This window comes from Zootermopsis nevadensis, unplaced genomic scaffold, assembly GCF_977971745.1.
Source record: "Zootermopsis nevadensis isolate Lab colony 2312 unplaced genomic scaffold, Znev_1.0 Znev_ptg000012l, whole genome shotgun sequence".
Taxonomy (NCBI): Eukaryota; Metazoa; Arthropoda; class Insecta; order Blattodea; family Termopsidae; genus Zootermopsis; species Zootermopsis nevadensis.
Window position 1 is genome coordinate 11821861 of NW_028259144.1, and position 23785 is coordinate 11845645.

General features: G+C 36.1%; 1 protein-coding gene across 7 annotated transcripts in view; it reads left to right on the forward strand.

Annotated features, from left to right (window-relative positions):
- The window catches only part of LOC110828334 (lateral signaling target protein 2 homolog), a 54391-nt gene that overhangs the window by 18003 nt on the left and 12603 nt on the right, over positions 1 to 23785 (forward strand). For 5 of the 7 annotated variants that reach the window (XR_015534944.1, XR_015534945.1, XR_015534946.1 and 2 more), the window contains exons 5-10: positions 428 to 599; positions 5327 to 7650; positions 10742 to 10822; positions 14498 to 14617; positions 16574 to 16794; positions 19422 to 19606. Coding sequence is in view for 3 of the 7 variants with exons in the window: in XM_087347896.1 (XP_087204022.1) it covers positions 428 to 599; positions 5327 to 7650; positions 10742 to 10822; positions 14498 to 14617; positions 16574 to 16794; positions 19422 to 19606 (3103 nt within the window). In the remaining 4 variants the exon portion in view is untranslated. Of the gene's footprint in view, positions 1 to 427; positions 600 to 5326; positions 7651 to 10741; positions 10823 to 13067; positions 13148 to 14497; positions 14618 to 16573; positions 16795 to 19421; positions 19607 to 23785 lie in introns of those variants that run through there. The other 2 variants (XM_087347897.1, XM_087347898.1) reach the window with 2 other exon arrangements.

The following is a 23785-nucleotide window of genomic DNA, read 5'->3' on the forward strand; positions in this document are numbered from 1 at the left end:
GTCATGCGCACTAAACTCGTGCCTTTGGTTACGGAGTTCATTTGTTGCTCCCTCGTCCACGAGTAAACTTCGAGAAGTGTCTGGTGAATTATTATCTATATTCAAAGTTTAGAGGTGGAATTCAAAAGTAAATTGCAAAACCATATTTTAAAAAGTCAAACTTGTGAAGTTGTTAGCAATGTATTCAATACATGGAGGAAGAACAAAATTTGTAACAACGGACAAAAAACCCCACCGCCCACCATGAAAGCTTGAATCACCCACTAGTGGGCGGTAGGGACCAGGTTGACGACCCCTGTTATAAGCGTATATACATTTGCAGTATGGATTATTTTGTGACTTCATTCATATAACTTATAAATTGCTATGTTTGTAGGGATTATTAACATTTGTTTTCTCATCTAATTTTCACATTATTTGTTTACAGAGCATTAAAAATGAATCTTCTAACAGAGGAGATGGTAGATGACTATGATCCAGCGCTTATGTTTACAATCCCACGTCTTGCCATTGTTAGTGGTCTGCTTATTTTCCCTGAAGGTCCACTGTGCCTCGACAGAACACCTGCTGATATGTCTGAAATGTTCCGTCCTTTCAGGGTTAGTATTATTTATTAAAGACAATTTATATGCATCATGTGCATAAAGTGAATGCATAATCAAGATGACTATACATTACCATGTGTTATGTAAGACTTGAGGTTCTCACAGCGGTGAGTATGAAGATATCCGTCTTCTGGGTTATTGCGCTGTGTAGTCTGGTCGATGTTAACCAACGTTTCAGAGGTCATCGCCCTGATGACGGAGGCAGTATGACCTCTGAAACGTTGGTTAACATCGACCAGACTACACAGCGCAATAACCCAGAAGACGGATATCTTCTTACCATGTGTTGTTTGCATGATGTGCATTAATTATACTCATATTAGGGCTGATCATGTCTGTCCACATGATTCAACTTAACTCTAGTGCCACTTAACCCTTCAGCGTGGGAGCATTTAAATCCCAAGTCTATACCGTGCTGTGGGAGGAGTTTCTGCTTGGGGATTTAAATTTGAGCCGAAAGTGCATCATTTTACTTATATGGGCACAACTTCCCTAATAATTGATGAATTTTAGTGAAACTTTGAACAAAATGTTCACAACACTCTATGCTTTATAGAAAGGTAAAAAATTTACCTTAAAAGTTGAGTTTTGTGTGGAATATCTCTCTGCATAGCGATTTGTTTCACGCACGATTAGAGATATCAGCTCGTGAGTGAAAAAGAGTTTGAACACATTCACAGATTCAGTCACACTTTTCACTTCATTTTGAGGCCCACAATTGCCGACAAATTGTTCTCTTTGCCCTACATAGTTGTCCATGTTCTCCCATGTAAAAGCAGTAGGACGTGCCACACTCGGTAAACTGCTCCCACTTTGTTCACCGCCATTGTATTCATTTTCAGATTCGTCACATGTAAGAAATTCACGAACAGGTAAATCATCGATTACACTTGATTCATCATCTGAATCGAACACGCTACTTTCGGAATCAGTTAGAGGTTCGTCTACACTTCTAGCAATGTCTTGAGGAGACAAAAAACGCCTGCTACTCGAAGCCATATTCACGGCTGACTGGCGGCAGATATGTACTATAGAATTCTGTACTTACCAAGGGGAAAACAGAGAATGCATTGACCAAGGTCGTTGACATCATATACCGTTAGAAAGGTTGGAATGTGTCCTACACAGTGGTCAAAACCTTAAATTTATTACCCTATTTGTCTTCCCTAGAGAGGGCCACAAAGCAGAGGCTGAATGCAGTTGAGTTCAAAAATTTATCTATATTTCAAAGTCGAAAAACACTGGTAAAATCGATCTGTCAGAGTCATGTTATATATCAATCGATAGCCAGCATTTTTCTCTACATGGCTACTGGATCCAGAATACATAAAATACAAGGTCAGTCGCTACGAAGAAGGAGAAGTCTTAGCACGCATTCTGCGAGCAGTGCTCGGCACTCCACGCCATGGGATGACTACGTCATGACGAGCGATGTTCGGCACTCCACACTGAAGGGTTAATATACAGTCATATGATGAAAACTACACAACTTTGATACAGTAATTATTTGTGCAGTGTAAAACAGTTATATGGTTACTGGATGAAACAAATTTCACTTGTACAGGTTTCTATTCCATGACCTATGAATTGAATGAGTCTAGTAAACTACCACAGAGCTTACTCATGTTGCATTGTATTATTATGGATTGTGTTACTTAAAGTTATTAAAACACATGTTTTATAAATTTAGAAATTAAATTTGTTTGAGTGAGATACAGTCATTTTCTTTTGCAAATACGTTTTTATTAAAATTAGCGGGTTAAAAGTCATTTCAGTGTTTATCACAGGTTGTACATTTTATTTGTTGATAGTTTGTATTGTATACTGAAACAGAGTTAAGGCCATCTTTTGAAACTTTTCACTCAATAGTCAGTTTTCAGTAAACAGAGGAAACAGTACAGAAAAAGGAAAACTGTCTGTAAAATGAATGTTCATGTGTTTTAGTTATGATAATGATGGTAATGATGGAATTTTTATAAATTGGATTATAATTCATGGCAGATTTTTTTGTGAATAATAAGATAGTAGGTAAGAGTTAATGAATAAATCATATGTTGAAATGGTATGAATGTGTTCTTACATTAATAATGTCTTCTCGGGCTATCAGCCGTGTTAGATGGTCATTAATTGCAGACATTTTGAGGACCATCTCTATCCTCATTTTCAAGGCTGTTTACTAACATGGCTGATAGCCCGAGAAGACTTGTTAATGAAAGCCATCATGAAAGCTTCACATCATATGTTCTTACATTGTCTGCAATCTGTTGCCACATGTTTGTGGGCAATACTTAGGCTAATGTTACTGTACTGTATATATGATATGGCATATTTCTTTGCGTCTTAGCAGCATTCAGAATTCAAAGGTAAAAGGAATACATGTGGAAACTGTATATTCTGGTACAGAGTACATATTTCCAGTCTTGTTCCATCCATAATTCCATCAGATCATATACAGTGAAACCTCTATCCATCGTTCCCGGAACTATCGTTTTCCCGGATGCATCGTCCGTTTTGTTCGGTCCCGAATACATCCCATATAAAATAATGTTACATTTTCCCGCTTCTATCGTCCACATGAATATTTCATTTTCCAGACTGCATAACTTTTTACAAGTTTTGATTAATTGTGGCATGTTAGTAAGCACTGAAAAAGTTTTGAGGTTTAATTTTGTTTTGTTGCTGGAACTCTAGGCCTTCTAATTCTTGTGAAGGTTAAAGCAAACTTAAGTGAATCTCCCATTTAAGGTTTTCCTGGGGAACAAACATTTTGTACCTTAAATTAAGAAAAACCTTAAATGGGGGTCATATAAAAATGAAACAGAAAGCAACCCTTTTGGTTGTAACAATGCTTGTAAAGTGTAGAACTTGCATGTGACTAACATTCGCGTGTGGATGTTTACTATGGGCCCACATGCACAACCTTGCAACTCCAGTCACCTCACAATGCCTCATCAGGCCATGTGGCTTAACCAATCAGTAGTGGCAGGGGAGGAAGTGACTTAATGATCAGCAAGAGAGGAAAGGACTTCACATATTTCTTGCAGCTACTCATTGGTGTTAATGTTGAATTGTGTTCATGTGAACACTTAATTAGGGTCCAGATTCCATGTCTGGACCTAAACTCCATTCTTTAAATGGGGGAATAAGCTTAGATTAAGAAACACTAATCCATGTAAACAGTTTATTATATGGAGCTGTGACTAGGATCACAAAAATTAACACAAAATGTGTGATAACCTTAAATCAAGAAGCCTGTGAAATGGCTCATCACACTAAAAGATGTTTGCTTCATGAAGTATATATGACATTTAAACATTGATTTGAACCATTTTTTGTTATTGTATTTTATTTACATAATTATGCAGTGTTATACCTTGATTGTCTTTATTATTGGTTTACTTTGTTATCAGTATGCTTATCTCCATAGTAAATGAACATCAGGACCAAATTATATTGAAAACATGCTGGAAACTGTTTATTCTGACTTTTTTTTTTAATATAATGGAGTTTGGTAATGACTTTCTTAGTGTTTAGTGATTTATGTTCACTAGTAAATAGGAAATTTATTTGCATCACTGATGCATTTTGTGTTATCTTGAGCATAATGCATGTATTACAAATCAAATTTGCTTCTCTGTGAGCTTCTGTAACTACTATAAATCTTTCAGATACGGGTTACAAATATAAGTTAATGAGTTAACTTTAACTGCCATTTGGGGTATTTTGTCAAATGTGAGATGTGAATGCTGTTTATTTGCTGTGTTACTCATTCACATGTCAAAGTAATTGGTAATTTTAGATACCATCATGCAAAGTACAAAGCATAAACAGAAATGTACATGGCATAGGTTTCAGTACAGCTACTATATACCCAATGTTATTAAAAAATATTAAATGAAACTCAGTAATAGATATAAAGTTTTAAGTATTTTTTATGTTTATTTGTTGGTTATTTTATTGGGTTATATCAACTACGAGGTTGTTTAACATTACATGAGTTGATTATCTATTGAACTGAAGTTTGTGATAGTGGTAGTTCAGGTGCTACTTCAGCATTGTCCTGAATAGACTGTTTGAAAATGATGAATTTCATCAGTATCTGGTATTAGAACTGAACTGAACTGAACTGGCTGCCTCTTGAGTACTTAAGTTGCATTGCACCTGATCAGATCTCCTTAAGGAAGGATGTTGCAGGAATGGATATATGTACCCTATTATTGGTGTACACGTGTTCTTCAAATGTTATCTTTGCAATTTAGTTTATCTTATTGACCTTCAGATTTTGTTTATTTCGATTAGAGATCTGTTATTGCATAACTAAGAACATGAACAGTATCACACTGCATAAAATTGGAAATTATATTACTTTGTGTTTTGTTAGAGGTGAATTATATCATAAAATGTTTAAAATAATTTTTTTTATCTCAGCCATTATTAAGGAAGCTGATAAAGTTTGTCTTTTAAACTGGGATTTACTTTAGCCTTATTTGAACCAAAATTAAATTTATTTTACAACTTATAGTGTAAGCACTCGGTACCATCATCTTCTGTTGAATAGATTTGGAAACAAATGTGACTTCCACATTATGTGTTCATTTTATGAACTTTGTTTGAAGAATTTGTTTTGGAACTTCATAATAATTTAGCACTTAAATGCATTAATCTTTAAAACTTGTTGCATATAATTGTTCTGATTTCTGACATGCTTACTTTATTTACAGACTTTGCTACATAAGATACGTGAGTTATTGTGGACATTGAATAGCAAGGAACTGTTTACTCTTGAAAAATTTTTGTGTTCATCAGAAGAACCTATTGACTTTCGTTCTTCGGGCCATTCAGTTGAAATTGACGAAGCTGCTGAATCAGTCGGAACAGCCAACGCAGCCCCATCGTATCCCACAGTGCCTGATCTTGATGATTTCGTCACTCGCTTTTACATTGACTACCCAAGCTGTAAGCAGTTTGTTACAGACTTTTATGCCAGTACATCTTCAAGAAATGTTGGAGAAATTCAAGATCCCCTTAACAATGGAGTGAATGAAAATATTTCCAGAATTGAGTTGTGTGCCAGTGTTACAAACATATTCAGGACTGAGGAAGAAGCAAAAGTATGTGACAGTGAAGTTGTTCCATCATGGGAGAGCACTGAAGAAAGTGAAGATGAAACTGAGTATGTGGGTGAAACTTCAGAATGTGAAACTGTTGTTACAGGTGCATATGAGTCGGAAGAGATTACGAGTTCTGTTGAGAATGACGGTAATACTTTGACATCATTACCAGAAGATTTCCCAACAGAATGTAGTAATCCTGAGTTGGGAGAAAACTTGGTACTTGGAGAACGTTTAAGTACAGGTCAGCAGTCAGCATCATCTTCCTCATCTTGTGCTTCCAACCTTGACTTCCAGATGAAAACATATGAATCTGCCAGGCTTACAGCCACTACAGTAGAGTCCCAATATTCTGATTCCTGCAGTCACTTGCCATATTCAGATACAATTAAAATTCCCACACCTAGTGTGTGTGGATTTCTTCTTGCTAACCAAGTGGGTCATGAGTCAATGCTTGCACATATGGAAAGAATTACAAGTCCTAGAATGCCAGACCTATCTCCGGGTGCTGGAGGATCACTTCCTGATGGGGATTCCCGTGAAGCTCTGTCAGTTGCGACAGCTACTCTGTCCACTTTACTGCTTAGCAGCCCAAATGTTTCTCCTGTTGGTGATGTGTCAAATGACATTGAAGAAGATTCAAGTATTCAGTCACCTTTAGATTCTGGAGTGGGCACTGTTGTAAGTTATAGTGACACTGGAAGTTTTTCAGACAGATCGCCTGATACAGCTTCAGCTCCTTCATTGATATCAAGTGAAACAAAAATGACAGAGAATTCATGTACTGCTCAGACTTGCTGTAATAATGCTCATAAATGTCAACAACAGTGGCAAGTTGAAACTATTCCATGCAGCTGTACTCTGAGTGATAGACCAGCAGTGTCCAGTAACCCTAGCAGGTGTGTGAATGAATTACAGAATTGTTCTGCTGAGTCTTACAGCAGTGTTAGCACAAACACAGGAGGTGGATCATGTCAGGATTTTGATGTGGATGGGTGTTTTATAACTGTAGTTAGAACATGTAATGATGATATCTGTGATACGACTGTGGTTGACAGTGGTGAGAACATTGTGGCTTTTCAGGATTGCTTCTTGACTATAGAAGCAGATAATGTTGACAAAGAGGATCTAATATCATCTGATGTTGGGTCTTTCAAAGTTTTAAGTGATGGAGATAAAGAATTCGCAAATTTTACGTCCTGTAGTGAAAGTAAGAGGGACAGGGTTTTCTGTAATGAAACCACCACTAGAAATTTTAGTCCAACTTCTAGTAGTTTTCAGAACAATAGCCAAGAGACAAATGTTCTTATGTCTCATAATGTAGGTAACTTTAGTTATGGTGCTGCAAATGTCAGTAATGCTGCATCCTGTAATATTGATATACCGCAAGAGTTTGAAGAAAATACTGATGATCCTAATGGAGGTGAGATTTACAAGAGGACAGTAGGGCTTATTAACGATGTACCTGTAACTACCTTCCAGTTGAATGGGTCAAATAAGGACATGGTTGTTACATCAAGTGGGAGACATGAACAAAACAAAACCTTGCCTTGTATTGTGGTGAAGGTGGATGGGGAACAAGACAAAGGTGGAAGTGAAAAATGGTTTGGTGTAGCAAATGGAGAATGCCAGTGTAGTTTATGCAGTATCAACAATCATGATGGAGCTCAAAGTCAAACCTCAGATTGTCTCCTGAATAGTGCAGGCAACTGGGAACATCGTATGATAAAGCAGCAGAGTGAAGTGCATGATTCAGGTTTAGAATGTGCAACACAAATAAGTAGTCATTTGGCTCAGAAAACAGCTGAAATTGGAAGGATAGTGGGAAATAGAAATGTTTTTCTTCAGACTAGTTCCTCACAAAATGTTGCATCTGATACAAATAATCAGCCTGGTGGATCAACATTGGCAGTAATTCCTAGTCAAAGTGGAAGGTGAGCATCTTGATTTCTGCTATAAGTTTCAGAAGGCTAACTTGAATTTTGTTGAAATAAGTTTATGTGATCTGTGCTAGTCCCATGCCTTTTAACGTCCAATGTAACTTACTGTTGCCATGTTGATGTGTTAGAATAGTTTGGCATAAGATAGGCAGATGGAAGCACATAATGAGTCTTCCCAGTGCAGAAGGGCTTCTTCCTGTGGCTCTACAACCTAGTGTGGGTCTTGGCTGCCTCCTTTTGGAGGTTTCTTGAATGTTCAGGCATTTGGTAGGACTCCTTGGACAAGTGATCAGCCTGTCACAAGGCCTCTACCTACTTTGTACTCAATCCTGGTTTGTCTGCTATAGCCATCTAGTAGAGAATAAGGAGAGACATGGGTGGGAAATTCCACTAAGTTTTGCTTACGAAAGAGCCGGGATAGCTCAGTCAGTATAGTGACTAGCTACGGGCTGGACGACTGGGGTTCGATCCCCGACGGGGGCAGAGGATTTTTCCTCTAGCCTCTGGGGCCCACCCAGCTTCCTCCACAATGGGTACCGGGGTCTTTTCCCGGGGGTAAAGCCGGTCGGGGCGTGATGCTGACCACTCACCCCATCTAGTGCCAAGGTCAAGAAAGAGAGGAGCTATACCACCACTCACCCCAAGTGCCTGTATGGCACGTAGCGGGATAAACTTTAAACTTTGCTTACGAAATTTCTTGTTAATGCTCGTAAGGCTCTTTTACATTCCAACATGGGACTGCTGACTTTACTTCCCCTCGAAGGAAGTTCAACTACAGATTTTATGACCCTTAAAAATCCATTGACCTTGGCCGGGTTTGAACCTGCAACAGTGGCGAGCACACTAACCACTAGTCCACTGAGGGCAACAATGCAGAAGGGCTGTTCCATGTTAATCTTTTGTCACTTATATTGCGCTGCCTGATACAGAAGTGACTGAGTGGCATGGGAGTGTTTGAACTTAAATTTGTGAGATTGAAATTCTCACAGTGGTGATGATTATTACATTCTTGTGAGTTGTGATACTGTAGAGTCACAGGTAGATACTAGAGAACAGCAATGTTAATATAAAGTTTATTTTATTGTTATGTATGTTTCTTAACTCTTTCACTGTTGAGTATTAAAGCCTAGTGTAACCTCCTGTGCTGAATTAATTTTGTAGTGCTGCTTCACCACTTTCACTTGCACTTGCACTCACACTCATACTGTATTGTCTAATTCACTTTCAGACTCTATAGTTATCAATAAGTATGTAATTTCATCATCTATTATTCCATGCAGCCAATGGGATCTGCTAATAGTTGCCATTTTAGCTATCCCTATGATGGCCAAGGTGAGGTGATATGTAGAGTAGGGTATTCCCACTGCTAGTTGCAGTAGTTTCTAAATTCCTTTACAGGCAGCATACAGAGTCAGCAAGAAGTCTGGTGTGTTGTTCATTGTATTTGTGTTAGATTGAAGTATATGTGCTGCAAGTTTTAATGCATTCAGAACCTTAGTTTCAATTATGTGTGTTTATAAACAACCCACCCATATGAATATGAGCACAGCAAGGACACCATATTGAGTCATGCATGTAGTATTAGAGGCTCAGCAACATAAAGGAAACTTTAAAGTGTTTATAATGATTACATTAATTATAATAAGGATGACATTAACCCTCTGAATATTTGGCATACCATTTAGATTCACATTTCTTGGTGTTATCAGATTGTTTAATTGAAATGTCCTTTCATTGCATTCATGTATAATAATCGTGACTGTATGGAAAGTCTGCTCATTTGTTATTGAATACATGTTTAATACAATTTAATCATAATGCTGAATTAAACACCAGCATAAAGTTGGGACCACAATAATACATCATGCATTTGGTGGCCTTGAAATTTTAATGCTTGCACAAGTTCGACTTTATGGACAAATAAGCCACAATTTCTTAGAACTTGCAGAGATCAATCTTCTGTAAGACCTCTTTGTAGTGACCCTTTAAAACACAGTAGTAACTGTATATGTCACATGCTTTAACATTGAGTAACTCTTCATTTATGAGTTTCATATGATTCTCAGAATAGACAATGTTTTTTTTTCCTTCACAATATTAACCAATCAGTGATGTAATAGAGACACAATGTTTTCTTTGAGGTAGGAACTGAATATTTCAATACTAGAGGAAAAGGCCCATGAAATTCAACAAGAAATTATTTATTCGGTTTCTTCATCCTTTACCACTTTCTTCTTTGCCATTATTTCTATGCACTTTTATCTCCTTTAGGCATACTTATAAAATCTACCTAATGGTAGCTGCATGTGAAAAATACAGTACTTTTCCCATTTAGTGTCATTGAGAACATGGGCAGTCATGCATGATGAGCACATGAATCATAAAATGTTTTCTATTTTATGACTGTGTGCAACTGTGCAAACCCCCCCCCCCCCTCCCTCCCACAATTCATTCTAGTCACTAGTCTGTGTTGAACATTATTACACTTCTTTGCACAGAGGCTCACTAGGTAATATTACTTTCTTCCATTATGTAGTGATAGGAAGTTTCTAACAACTTAATTTATTTCATTTGCTTTCAGTGATTTTATAATTTTTAATCACATATGGTCTGGGTAATTATGACAGATCTTTGATTTTAATATTAAGACATTTATTCTAATATTTTAGATATCAATGGTTAAGTCTGCTAGTAATGATTTAGGTTTGTAGACTGTTGTTTTTACCACACAGTATGAGAGAAGGTACCTGACTTTTTACCAGTTCATAAATCAGAAAAGTCTGGGAAACACTTCCACTGCATTAGATAAGCCATTGGGAATGAAGGCAATATTATTTTTTCAACAGGTTTATCTGGAGATGCTGATATGTGAATTTTGTCTTCTGTGGTTTGCAGGCAAACAACCAATTGTTTGTCTTGGTTGCTAATTGTGCCTTGCACTTGATAATTGCAAAAGAGTTTAACTGTGGTCGTTTATAAATATTGCAAGCTTCAGCTGTCAGTTCTTTTGTGTGTTTGTATAAAATAAATTTGTGTTAAAATTTTATACTGCTTATAAAGAATGTGTGTGTGTGTGTGCTGTTAGGAGCCTTGATGTGCCACTAGCTAGCAGCTTTTCTTCTACAAGTTCAAGTTGCCAGAGTTCAGTCACAGTAAGTTCTGACAGGTAAGAAAACTTCAAATCCAATCCAAACTAACTCTCCCTACCATCAGATATGAGTAAGTAAATTTAATCTAATTTATATATCCTTAATTTGTTTCCCTAAGATCCGGTTTAATAATATCCATGCTCTTTCTCCTCAGTCTTACAGTGATCAGAGAAACATTTTTCCCACATAATCACATCAGAATTACTTATTATTATTTTAACAATAAATCTCTGTGCTAGAAAATTATTGGATGATGTATTTTTTAATACAGTCAAGTCCTGTTAGAGCTCTACACTTTTACCACCACCAATATTGTTGTGGCAGTAAATTTAAACTTTCACCCCCATTCAGAATATCTCCAACACAATGCCAGCTGAGGAGTTCATCCCATGAAAGGTACAAATCAGTTTACAATATTTTGCTGGCATGCACTGGGATGTTGTTCTTTGTAGGCACATACGCCCCTTTTTTACCAACACTTCACAGTCATTTGCCCCACATCAGACAAATTCAACTTGTTGGTACTGAATTTTAAGTGTGTTTCTATACTGTATCTTAGTTATTAAAAGTGTGTGGAAAACACTTGCATTATAGAAGAGCCCACTACCCTTTCAATGAGGGAAAAAAGAGGGGGATTGATCTGTAACTGTTCTACCAGAATTTTTGGAATGTAACCTGTTACTGTATGCTGCTTATTCTGCGTGATGTTTCCATTTTCAGATCAAGGTTTATCCTAGTAGCAGATTTGTTGTGACTGGATTTGCAATTTAGTTAATTATACCATTCACCCCAAGTTGCTGTAGGTAGTTTCTTACATGAGTGATTTTAACACAGTTGGTATACTGAATATTCCAGAGAGTTGTTTGTTTAGCCAATTGAAACAAAATGATATGTCAGTATATCAGATGTGATTATAATGTTTAATGGTACATTGTACTGCCACACATATTGGATGGTAGATACTTTACCTGGAGATTCTGTTTGTAATTTCATAGTGAATTTCTGTTCTGAGGCACATCATGAGTGTTACAATAAATAGAGGGGTGCTGTGTTAGGATTTGGCTTTACTTAATAGGACAGGTATCCCCTTGTTTCATAAATCATGTCTTCAGTCCATGAATCTTTATATCCTGTATTTATGTGCTGCATTCCTTTGTGTGTGCAATACTTCTGGAATCTCCCTCTTAACTCATTTTGGAAATCAGGCATATTATTCTTCCACATGGAGGCATGTGTACAGGGGTGCATTAGTATGTATTTGTTTATTTAATGCCGTATTTAGTTTATGTTTTAATGTGTTTGTATTATGATGTAAATATTGTCGTATTCGTTTTCCATCAAGAATAGTCTGAAACAAGATGCTTTGTCTCCATTGCTCTTTAACTTTGTACTAGAATACACCATCAGGAAAGTCCAAGATAGGCAGGAGGGTTTGCAGTTGAATGGCACACATCAGCTGTTGGCATATGCTGATGATGTTAATTTATTGGGTGATGAAAAAATACAATAAAGAGGAGCACAGAAGTTTCACTAGAAGATAGTAGAGAGGTGGGTCTAGAAGTAAATTCAGAAAAAAACTAAGTACATGTTAGTATCTCGTCGTCAGCAAGTCCTTTGAAAGGGTTACAAAGTTTAAATATTTGGTAACAACAATGACATATCAAAATTATATTCATGAGGAAATTAGGAGGAGACTAAATTCTGGAAATGCTTGCGACTTTTCAGTACAAACTATTTTGTCTTCCCATCTGATTTCTAAGAACCTAAAGATTAAAATATACAAAGCAATAATTTTGTCTCTTATTTTGTATGGGTGTGAAACATGGTCTCTCACTCTCAGGGAGGAACATAGATTGCTGGTGTTTGAGAATAAGGTGTTGAGGATATTTGGGCCTAGGAGAGAAAAAGATGGGGTATGGAGAAAATTGCATAATGATGAGCTTAAAAATTTGTACTCCTCCCCCAATATTGTCAGGGTGATAAGTGAAGAAGAATGAGATGGGTGGGGCGAGAGGTGTGGTTGGGAAGCCTGAAGGGAAGAGACCACTGGGGATGCCTAGACGTAGATGGGAGAACAATATCAAGTGGAATCTATGGGAGATAGAAGTTCAAGGCAATTGGATTTTGCTGGCCCAGGACAGGGACCAGTGGAGGGCTTTGGTTAATTCGGTGATGAACCTTCAGGTTCCCTAAGCCATCTAGTTAGTTAGTAGTTATGGATGTTGTACCATGTAATCTGGTAGAAGTGTACTGACATTTCAGAGGTGCTTGCTGCCTTATTACCCTGTTGATGGAGGCATGGTGCAACATCCCAGAAGACAGTCTTCATCATACTCACTGCCGTGAGTACCTGAAATCTCATCTTTGTATTTTATTTCAATATTATTTCACTTTTGAATTACTAAAAGATTACAGTGGCCTGGGGTTAGTTGTATTTCAGACAGGAATAATTTTATGTGGAGAGAAAGGCTGATCTTGTCGCCAAGTAGTGAGATCGTATATGCGGTAGGGTCTTTTGTACTTCATGTAATAAATTAATATGCGGAGGAATGAATGGTCTTCTGTACCACTATTTTGTATGTGGTTCAGTCTTCTGTACTCTGGGTCAGATATAGTGTTGCGTGCCTATGAATGATGATTTAGTTTACTAATTATAGTGGGGTGTACTGTCCATTCTTATTCGCTGTAGAATGGGTTTTGCTATACCTAGTTTATATTACATGGAGAATTCCACACTCAGTTCTCCATGTGTTTGGAGGGCAGAATGTAGTTGAGTGATTAGTATATTGTATATGGTGGGGTGGGGAGGGTCACTGGTTTGAAAATTAGATCCAGAGATCAGTTATCTTCACTAAGGTTTTTATTGTTTTCCTCAGCCCTCCAGGCAAATGCTGGGATAGTACTTTGAAGTAGGTCACAACAGTGTCATTTACAGTTTGTAATTTACAAATTATCCTATCTTTCAATGCTATGTAATCAATGTAGTTGGAAAAGTTGTTTTCAGATAGTGATAAATCAGTCAGTGCATTCAATGGGTTCTGTCATACAGAAAGTTAAATTAATGGACAATTTTGTTGTAAGTAGTGAAGTATACCTTAATACACACTCTTTGGGATTTGTTATGCCCCAAACACAGTGCTGTGGATTGCTGAATGTAATTAACTTCACTTCAGAGGACAGCAGTGGAGTTGAGATTTGGAGTTAGTTTTCAGTTATTATTTGTGGTTGGACTAGAATGACCAGCCATAATGGACTCAACTTGCAAGGTTTTGATGCTCTAAGAATGCTGTAGTGTCATAAAGATTGATATCTTTGTTTTCTTGGGAATTCTGTATCATGAGATTATGTTAGTTACCTCAGATGCTTGGGAATACCAGGCATCACATGCTTCAAAACCCCTGCTGCCTCAGGAATTGACTCAGACTTTGTCTAGGCAGGAAAAGGCAAGGGAAGTGGAATAGATTATAAGTGAAAGCATTAGCCACATCATCAGTAACAGTGATTTAATTTTACTGTGCTTTTTAATTTTTTTTATATGTTTTGATTTGATTTCTGCAGAGAGTTGTGCTAGTTAGGATTTTAGGTTTTCACGGCAGTGAGTCCAAAGATGACTTTATTCATATGTGCTAGTTACAAGGATATTATTGATCATTTTTCTTGAATTACTTTACACTTCCACTATCTTATTTCAGTTGCAGCATGAGCAGTGATACTTCGTCTTTCAATTCTGAATGCCAGGATGATGAAGAAATTGCTTTGGCAATGCAAGCAGCTGAGATAGCCAATCGAAATGAAGCCCGTGCAAAGTTCAGGTGTGTGCTTATGTTTGTGGTCTTATGGGTTATGATGTTGCATAATCTTATAGGTAGTTACAAGTGTTTCAGAGGAACAGGAGATGGTAACACTTCTGGATCTCTCCTCTGAACACGTCTGAACCGATTGCTATTTCATATATGACTGGTATAAACATCAATAACACCACCTCAACAATAATGTTATATTAATAATATCTAGACACAACTTCCATAAAATGTACTAAGAAAGATGATAAAATTATAAAATTGTAAAAACTATAAATAATTGTAATTTGAGTTTAAAAGTTTATAATTTGCACCTGATGACGGTTTGATAAACCGAAACATGTTGTTAATGTTCCGATGTAAATCGAATGCTCGATATGGAACATAAGATGATATTTTAATCATTTTAATTATCTTATCTTACTATTTTATTGTGATTTGAAGGTAAACAAATATAATAATTATTTTAATTAATATCACAATATGACGCAGCTATACTATCTCCTGAAATGACAACTTAAGTATAAAATAATTTCTATTTAAAGAAAATGGTGTTGAAATAAGAGATCACTATATCATTAATTAACTTATTAGAATTTTTTTCTTTTGTCATCCATCTTGGATATCTCATTTTATTTTCACAGTATTTTAAATGTGTGTGAGTGATGCCAACATCTGGATAGCAATTATTTTTATGTAGTTAACTTTAGAGAATAATTTTCCATCCCTCCAGATGAATATCAGGATAATACATACATACATCTTTATTACATTCCATGGATCCATAAGTTAGTCAGATGACAATAGGATGTAGAATAAGTCATAATAATACAATACATGTTATACAAATACAAGTCATACTATTATATAAATGTCACAAAAATACGAACAAAGGGTTCACATAAAGCAGAGATAAGTTACAAATAAATCCACCCATTATATACAATAGATAAATTATGACTTACTTATAAACATTAGAAATTCATCGACAGAGTAAAAGGAGTGTGTAATTAAGTATCTTTTTAATGTTACTTTAAATTGTGCCTTTTTATTTACAAGACTTGTGAGATTTGATGGTAGACTGTTGAAAATTTTGATCCCTGCATAATATGCACTCTTCTGAAAACATGAGAGGTTGGCAATTGGTCTATGAATCTGATTATTATTCCTTGTGTTGACACTGTGTATAGCAGAATTAGTTTGAAAATGTTCTTGGTTATTTACAATAAAGTTCATTAATGAGAATATGTATTCACGTGGAAGAGCTAAGATTTCTAATATCTTAAACAGACTTCTACATGAATTCCTAGGTTTGACACCAACCATTAATCTAACAATTTTCTTTTGTAAAGTGAATATCTTTTTGATGTTTGATGAATTCCCCCCAAAATTATTCCATGTTTCATTAAAGAGTGAAAATAGGCAAAATATACTGATCTGAGTGTGTCAGTGTTGCTGACATGCAACATAGATCTAACTGCATAACATGCTCCGCTTAACTTAGGTATCAGTTTATCAATATTATTTGTCCAATTCAGGTGGTTATCAATTTGCAAACCCAGGAACTTTGTATTTACTGACTCAACAACATGAAATAGGACACAACCAGTTCCTTTTCTGTCCTTTCAGGTTCGTTGAATGTGATCAGTGTCTGATATAATGACACTAAATAACTGGTGCACTTAATACAGCATTCTTAAGTAAGAATATTTCCGTCTTCTGGGTTCTTGCGCTGTGTAGACTGGTCGATGTTAACCAACGTTTCAGAGGTCATACTGCCTCCGTCATCAGGGCGATGACGGAGGCAGTATGACCTTTGAAACGTTTGTTAACATCGACCAGTCTACACAGCGCAACAACCCAGAAGACGGAAATCTTCATACTCACCGCTGTGGAAACCTCAAATCTTACATTCTTAAGTAACTTGCAGTCTGTCAGATCATATATATGGTATTTGCTTCTGTGCAGGTCAAGTGAGGATTTGGTTCATCGCTTGTTTGTGTGCATTGCTGGTGTGGCAGACCAGTTGCAGACAAATTTTGCAGGTGATCTTAGACACATTCTGAAGTGTGTGTTTCTTATGAATGCATCAAGTAGCATTAGCACAGAGGAGCAAGATTCAGAGGAAGGTCCTGTGACAGCTGTATCTGTTGAACAAGAATCACTTTCTTCCCCTTCAGGATATAATGGTAAATAAATACTCAGAGAGTTTATTAAATGGAAATGAACTTTTTGTTAATTTAAATACAATAATTAAATGTAACTGTGATCTGAAATAATACATATATAGAAATAATGGTATCAGAGTCTTTCTCAGAATTTTGCTGTTAGGGTTGCCTATTTTTAGCTGAATGTTCATGTTTTCAATTTATTTTTGTTAATTGGTCATCTGAAGTTGGCTTTATTCTCTTGAGTGGTATTAGGATTTATTCTGGGAACATGTAGTCTTAAACTTGGTGGATATGTTGAAATCAGTTATTTCTGATAATAATAAAGAAAGATATATATATATATATATGTAGTACATGTGTGTGTGCATGTGCACATGTGTGTTAATAGTGAATTGTAATTAATTTGAAATGAACAGTGCTAATTACTAATTAAAACAAGCATAGAATATGAAAGGAAAGAGAAAATGAAAAACAAAATGAAGCTCTGCTATTAAAATCTGACAGGTGATGTATGATTGGTAGAAGTTGGTGGGTTGGGTTCTGAAGTTTGGAATGATGATGTTTAAAAATAAATTTGTTACTTAATAATGAAAAATTAGTATTAATCTGTGAAATGTATTACTGCAGAAATTTCTTAATTGAAAAACATTCTTAAGTTTGGCGTTGTATATTATTGTAAACTTGTGCTATCTTGTTGCATGCTTTGGTACTTTATTGTTGGTATTTGAAAGAGGTCCATATTGGTTGGAAATCCTAAAGGGAAGAGACCACTTGGAAAACCTGGGTTTGATGGAGGATAATATTAAAAATTGATATTAGGGAAATAGGGTTTGTAGGCATAGTTTGGACTTTTATGGCTGAGGCTAGGGACCACTGGCTGGCCTTTGTGAATGTTGTGATGAATCTTTGAATTCCATGAAAGTTTGACAATTTCTTGACTAGGTGAATATACTAGTAGCTTCTGAAGAAAGACTCTGCTTCAAGGAGTTAGTATTAAATATATATGTATATATACACATACAGGTAAACCTCAATTTACGCCGGGGATGCGTTCCTGGATGAACCGGCGTAAATTGAAACTCTTTTTATAATGTAAATCAATGGGAAGTCAATGACATGCATCCCCGGCACCCAAACATTGACGACTTAATTTCCTCATAAATTGACTTTGCCTTATCCGTGATGGTAATTTCAGTCAAGGGGAAATTATTATTATTATTATTATTTATTTTTTATCCCCCCCCCCATGGTATCCACCCATAGCAACAGTAATTTCTCCATTCTTTCTAAGTTTACTTCTGCTATAACTCACTTGCGTTGCACTTACTCTCGTAGCCTGTTGCATTGACTATTTTATTTTATATGAATTTTTCATTATGGTAGTCACATTACGACAGGTATCACCACCTTCTATTCTACGAATTACGTCCATCTTATCTTCTAATGCAATAGACCTACGCAACTTTTTAGCAACACATTCACTTCTCTTACCAGACATGGTGGCTCTTCTACAATTTTTAAATATGAAACAGTTGCTACTGCAGATTAGTGGTCAAACAACAACACAAACATGTTTGGCACATAGTTTTCAGCACATTCAATGTGTTAACAAGAAGCGAACTGAGCGCATTTTTCCTTACTCCCTCATCAGGCTGAATGCAAATGACTCACCTTGAAGAGTGACCAATGCTCACGTGACTGTTGTGCAATGTTGGCGGATTTTTAGGAGATTATCTCACAGCTACTTAGCAATGAGTGCAGAGGTGACTGCATTTATAATTTTTATTCAAAATCAGCGATGTAAGAATTATGATTTGAACTTTTAAATTATATTGTATAGCATTTCTGTTGTATTTAAAATATGTAAAGAACTGTAATATTTGAATTAGTAATTTTAATCATGAACTATATTTACAACATGGATGTCAACATGTACTTTCTGGATTCCTAGGTTTCAGCTCTGTATGTATGTGGTTCAAATGTTACAGTAACTCATTTGATACTGAATCATGAAGGACAAATAAATACTGCAATGGAAGCAGGTATTCAGTGATTTGGTGAACTAGTAACATGTAAATTATATTTTTGTTTAATTTTATTCAGAGTAGACTATGCTTACTCTGTATGTATGTGTAGTATGAAGTTCAGTTAGAAGGGTTGGCATAAATGCCCCTTGCACCATGACCTGTTGTGCTTCCCCATCTTTTTTAACTATTAAGCAGTCCTGCACTTTAAGGAAGATGCAGTAGTTTGCTTATTGGGATCTCATGCTCATTTGTAGTCACGTATTTGGCTCCTAAGTATCATTGTCAGAGTCCCAGAAGGTCCTTACATTTATGTAATAAGTGAGGTTGCTTTTCCTTGTTTGAACATGTACAGCAAACAGGATTATCTTTTAACAACAGTTTAAATAATGTGCTTTTAAATGACAATGTCCTGCCAACATCGCTGTTTGACTATATAGTTCCTTAGTCTGTCCTGGAAAGGTCCTTCGATGAAGTGCTTCATATTTTTCTGTCTGATAGTGGACTTCCATTATTCAGGGTGTTCTTTGTGGGTATGTAGACTGTTACTTTTTACATGTATTTTGTTATGTTACTTGAACATACAAATTTCATGTAAACATTTTTATCTCTGACTTTCAGATTTCTCGCGTCCTGTGGAGAATGCAGAAGAAGCTCTCTCAACAGGTTGGGAGTCTCCAGCAAGTCCAATGGAAGTGGAATCACCTCCACCTTGGATTCCAGATGACATGGCTCCTCGTTGTATGTCTTGTGAAGCTGTGTTCACTGTTGTTAGGAGGCGCCATCACTGTAGAAACTGTGGAAAAGTAAGGTTCTTTTAGTGATTCTTTATAGAAGAGTTGAAGTGTAGGCACATCAGTAATTTATGCTCTATTCTATAATGTATTTTATACTTAATATATTATACTCAGTATTGTAGAGCATTAGTCATGATGTATTGATGATTTCAGATATATGCATTTAGCTTGAACTCTTAACCCTTCTACTCCAGAGACTAAATAATTTTGAGTACTTTGAAGAAGTAGGATATGGGACTTGTATATTCACAAATGTTGCACATTCAGACTTTATAACGGAAACGTCTGTGGTGTAATAACATTTTGTTTAGATTTTATAGGGAAGTTCTGTAATTTCTGCAGAATGTGATAATGTGTTTTACATTATTGTAGTAATTCAGCTTAGTGTGGTAGTCCCCAAAGCACTCAAAGCAGAATCCAGTATCCCCATTAACACATACATACATGAAGTGCAACACAAATTTCTTTAGTTGTTACTGATTTTTAAGGCTGCAGTGGGGATTTTGATTTGGACATTTTCATTTTTCCCATTTAATGACTTAATGTGCAGAACAGGTGGGCTTAACAGTTGGTAACAGTTACTTTCTATCCAAAATATTATTTGTGTCATATGCTATACCAGGGGTGGCCAACCCGCGGGCCGCATGTGGCCCGCCTTGAACATTTTTCCGGCCCGCGAAATTCATCACACTTTTACAAAATATATTTATTTTATAATGGCCAAAGTAGTGAAAACCAATGTATTAAAAAAATACATTATTTGTGCATCCATATATTCAAAAATTATCTGTCGAAATTATGAGAAAAAATTAACTTTGATTTTAAAATAATATTCTTGCGAATATATGACAGATATTGCCTCTTTTATTCATGAGTTTACAGTTATATGTGGCCCGCGGAGTTATGATGCATTTCCAAAGTGGCCCGAAAGATCATTTGGGTTGGCCACCCCTATGCTATACCCTGTGTCACTGCCAGAAAGTTATATCTGTCCTTTGTAATCCAACACATCTTCCCATTCTAAATATGTTATTAATATCACCCCCCAATTTTTTCATTGTCAGTTAGTACATATTTATACACAGAATTTTCATTTTCGCTGTCTGACTATTAGCATTTTGAGACTTCCTCTCATTCTGCATATGAAAGCATTTGTTACAAAATGTTATTAATATTTTGAATGAATAAACAATATCAGACCAGATTTGCGATGATTTAACAATCAAGGAGTTGTAAATACTTCAGAGAAGGCAGTACAAAACAGAACACCTTGAGATATGTACATATCATTAAAAAATTCTCACATCTCAGTGGAATTCATCAAATAGAGATACAAGAAGGGTAAACCACAGTTTCAAAATATATGCATAGTCTTGGTACCATCAATCTGTAGTAGTCTGTACAGGATAGAAGCATTAGTTAATGTGTGGTATAGTGTATTGTATTGTGATTTTTAACTTACTGTTCCACAATTAGTAACAAAAAATAAAATTGAAAGTGCAGACTGAATTCAAATTATTGTTTTTCACATCATATCAGACACTTACAGAATATCTTGAAAACTGTAAAAATTACTCATTGGAAAGTGGTATTACCAACTTACTAAGTATGTTGGATGACATGGTGGAAAACAATCTACCCTGGTTGATGCTAATTTTAAATGCTTTCTTTGGAATCTTCCCTATCTCGTTAGTCTGAATGTTCATTAATTCCAGATATAAACCCACTGTTGAAGACTTAGTCACAACAGATACCTCACTGCATAGAGTAAGAAATTGTTTCTTATTGTATTTAATTAAGTATTCACTACATAAGAAATGTCAAACACAAGTTGTAGAGTGCATTGAGATTACACACACATGCATCATACATTGTACAACAAACTGTTTTTGAGAAAACTTCTAAAATTTGGTGTAAATTATATATACACGGTGTAACAAAAGTCTGTTCTCATAGGGAAAATAAATTATATTTATTTTTTATTTACTTTATTTATGTTACGTCATCATATGTTCAAATTGGGTTCCTTCTACATTCATACACATATTGATCTGCATTCTGAGATTGGTTGTGGCTCTGTAACATTTCGTCATCAATTTTTCTGAATTTGTTTATAATTGCGTTTTAAATTGTCAAGAGTATGAGGTCTGCAAGCACAGACCACTGGTTTTAACTGACTCCACAGAAAATATTCTAATGGTGTGAGATCTGGACTGCGTGTGGGCCATTTGTTTGGACCACAGCATCCAATCCATTGTCCAGGTAGGAGGTTGGATAACAAATTTCTGGACAGTTATATGGAAGTGTGGTGGAGTGCCATCTTGTTGAAAGAAGAAACACTGTGTTCTGCCAGAGGAAGATCAAAAAAGAAAAATTAAAATTAATTTAACTTTTAATTCACAAATTATTATTTCTCTATGAGAACAGACTTTTGTTACACACTGTATGTAAAAGTATGAGTTATATTGGACCATTGACTGACTGACCCTATGGGACATCAGCCCGAAGCTTTGGCCTCCTCCCATGTGGGAGGATTCTTTGTCTTTGAAGTGTGCACACACACAAGCCCACTGCCTCTGCACAATTTCCACTCGATCCTGATTTGTCTGCTAGAGCCATCTAGTAGTGAATCAGTAGAGACTTGGGTGAGAAATGGCTGCTGAATTTTTGCTTATGAAACATCTTGTTTATGCTCATAAGGTTCTTTTACATGCCGTAAATCTACGACATGGGACCGCTGGCTTTACTTCCTCTCCAAAGGAAGTCATGCTGTGGATTTTTATCACCCTTAAAAATCCATCGACCTTGGCCAGGTTTGAACTCGCAAACTTTGGGTCCTGTGGCAAGCATGCTAACCACTAGTTGACTGAGGGCGACTATGTTGGACCACAGACATATTATATCACTGATGAGGACTCAGACAGCTGCTGAAACATTAGTTGTTGTTTTGTTTTTCTTTCCTTTCATTCACCTGATTCAGTTGATTGCCCATGAAGACTTTACCACAAAAACTTTTCCTAAAGAGAGAATCTGACAAACTGGCAAGGTCATTCTCCCTCTCTCCATCCTTTATTTTGAGATTTTCAGACTGATTTCAATGCTGGATCAGCTTGATATTTTTTAATTTGTTGGCCTGAGTATGATATTCAATCTGAAACAGTTAGTTCTAAGAAGATATAGAATTTACAAAGGGTTGTGGTCAGTTGAAACCCTCCAATTTGGCTTCTATTTTGCATTATGGTAGTGGACCCTTCTCTGACTACCTGGCCAAAATATTAGGTGTCAGCACTACACTGTTATTTTTAATGCAGAATTTTGTTTTGCACTGTCTTTTAAGACTTTGCATTTATTTATTCTCTTTCTTCCTTTATTCACATTTGAGAACAAAAGGATTGCAGTTGATTTCTCGAAACATTATGACCAAAATTAAGTTGTTACTACACAACAACTTTCACAATGTCTGATTGTCAGTCTGAACACTAGCTTTTATATTCTTATGCAAAGATGATTGTATGTTTGATTTTTTCTTACACAGTCACAGAGTCCCCTCCAAAGTTTGTGTGTGAGAGATTGTTTAGAAAATTCCACTTTGTTAGGACAGTTTAATGCACAGGGAATGATAAAGGTACAGTCAGTTGCCTATCAGTATTGATATTTTGTGGATCATAAATTCTAATGCAGTGGAAGGCAAGTCTTCAAAATGCCAAGTATCATGTGTGTTTGATGATGATCCTCCTGAGGAAACAAAATGGGAGAAACCTTTCATGTTGAGAAACCACCTGCTCTCTTCTTGCTCTCAAATGTGAATAAAGGAGAAAAGATTATAAACAAATGCAAATACTTAAAAAAAAACAAATGTCATTTTATGGCCTCCAAAGCCACTGCAGACAAGGTGATTAAAAGAAAAGGCCTACTTTGGAACAGAACCTGGATTGCCTGCTCTGTAGGCACACATGCTGCCACTGAACTACCACAGAAAGCTTCTCTTAAAAGACTTGTGAAGTAACTGTGAAGAATGTGGAAAATGAAAAGTATGTGTTACAAAGAAACAGTGGTGTGTCAACACTCAGTAGTTTGGTGAGGAAGATGGAGGAGGGTCCATTACCACACTCCAAAACCAGAGCTGAAATGGGGTGTTTTAATTAACCAGGTTCCCTTGTTCTATGCTTTTTCATATTATGTATAATT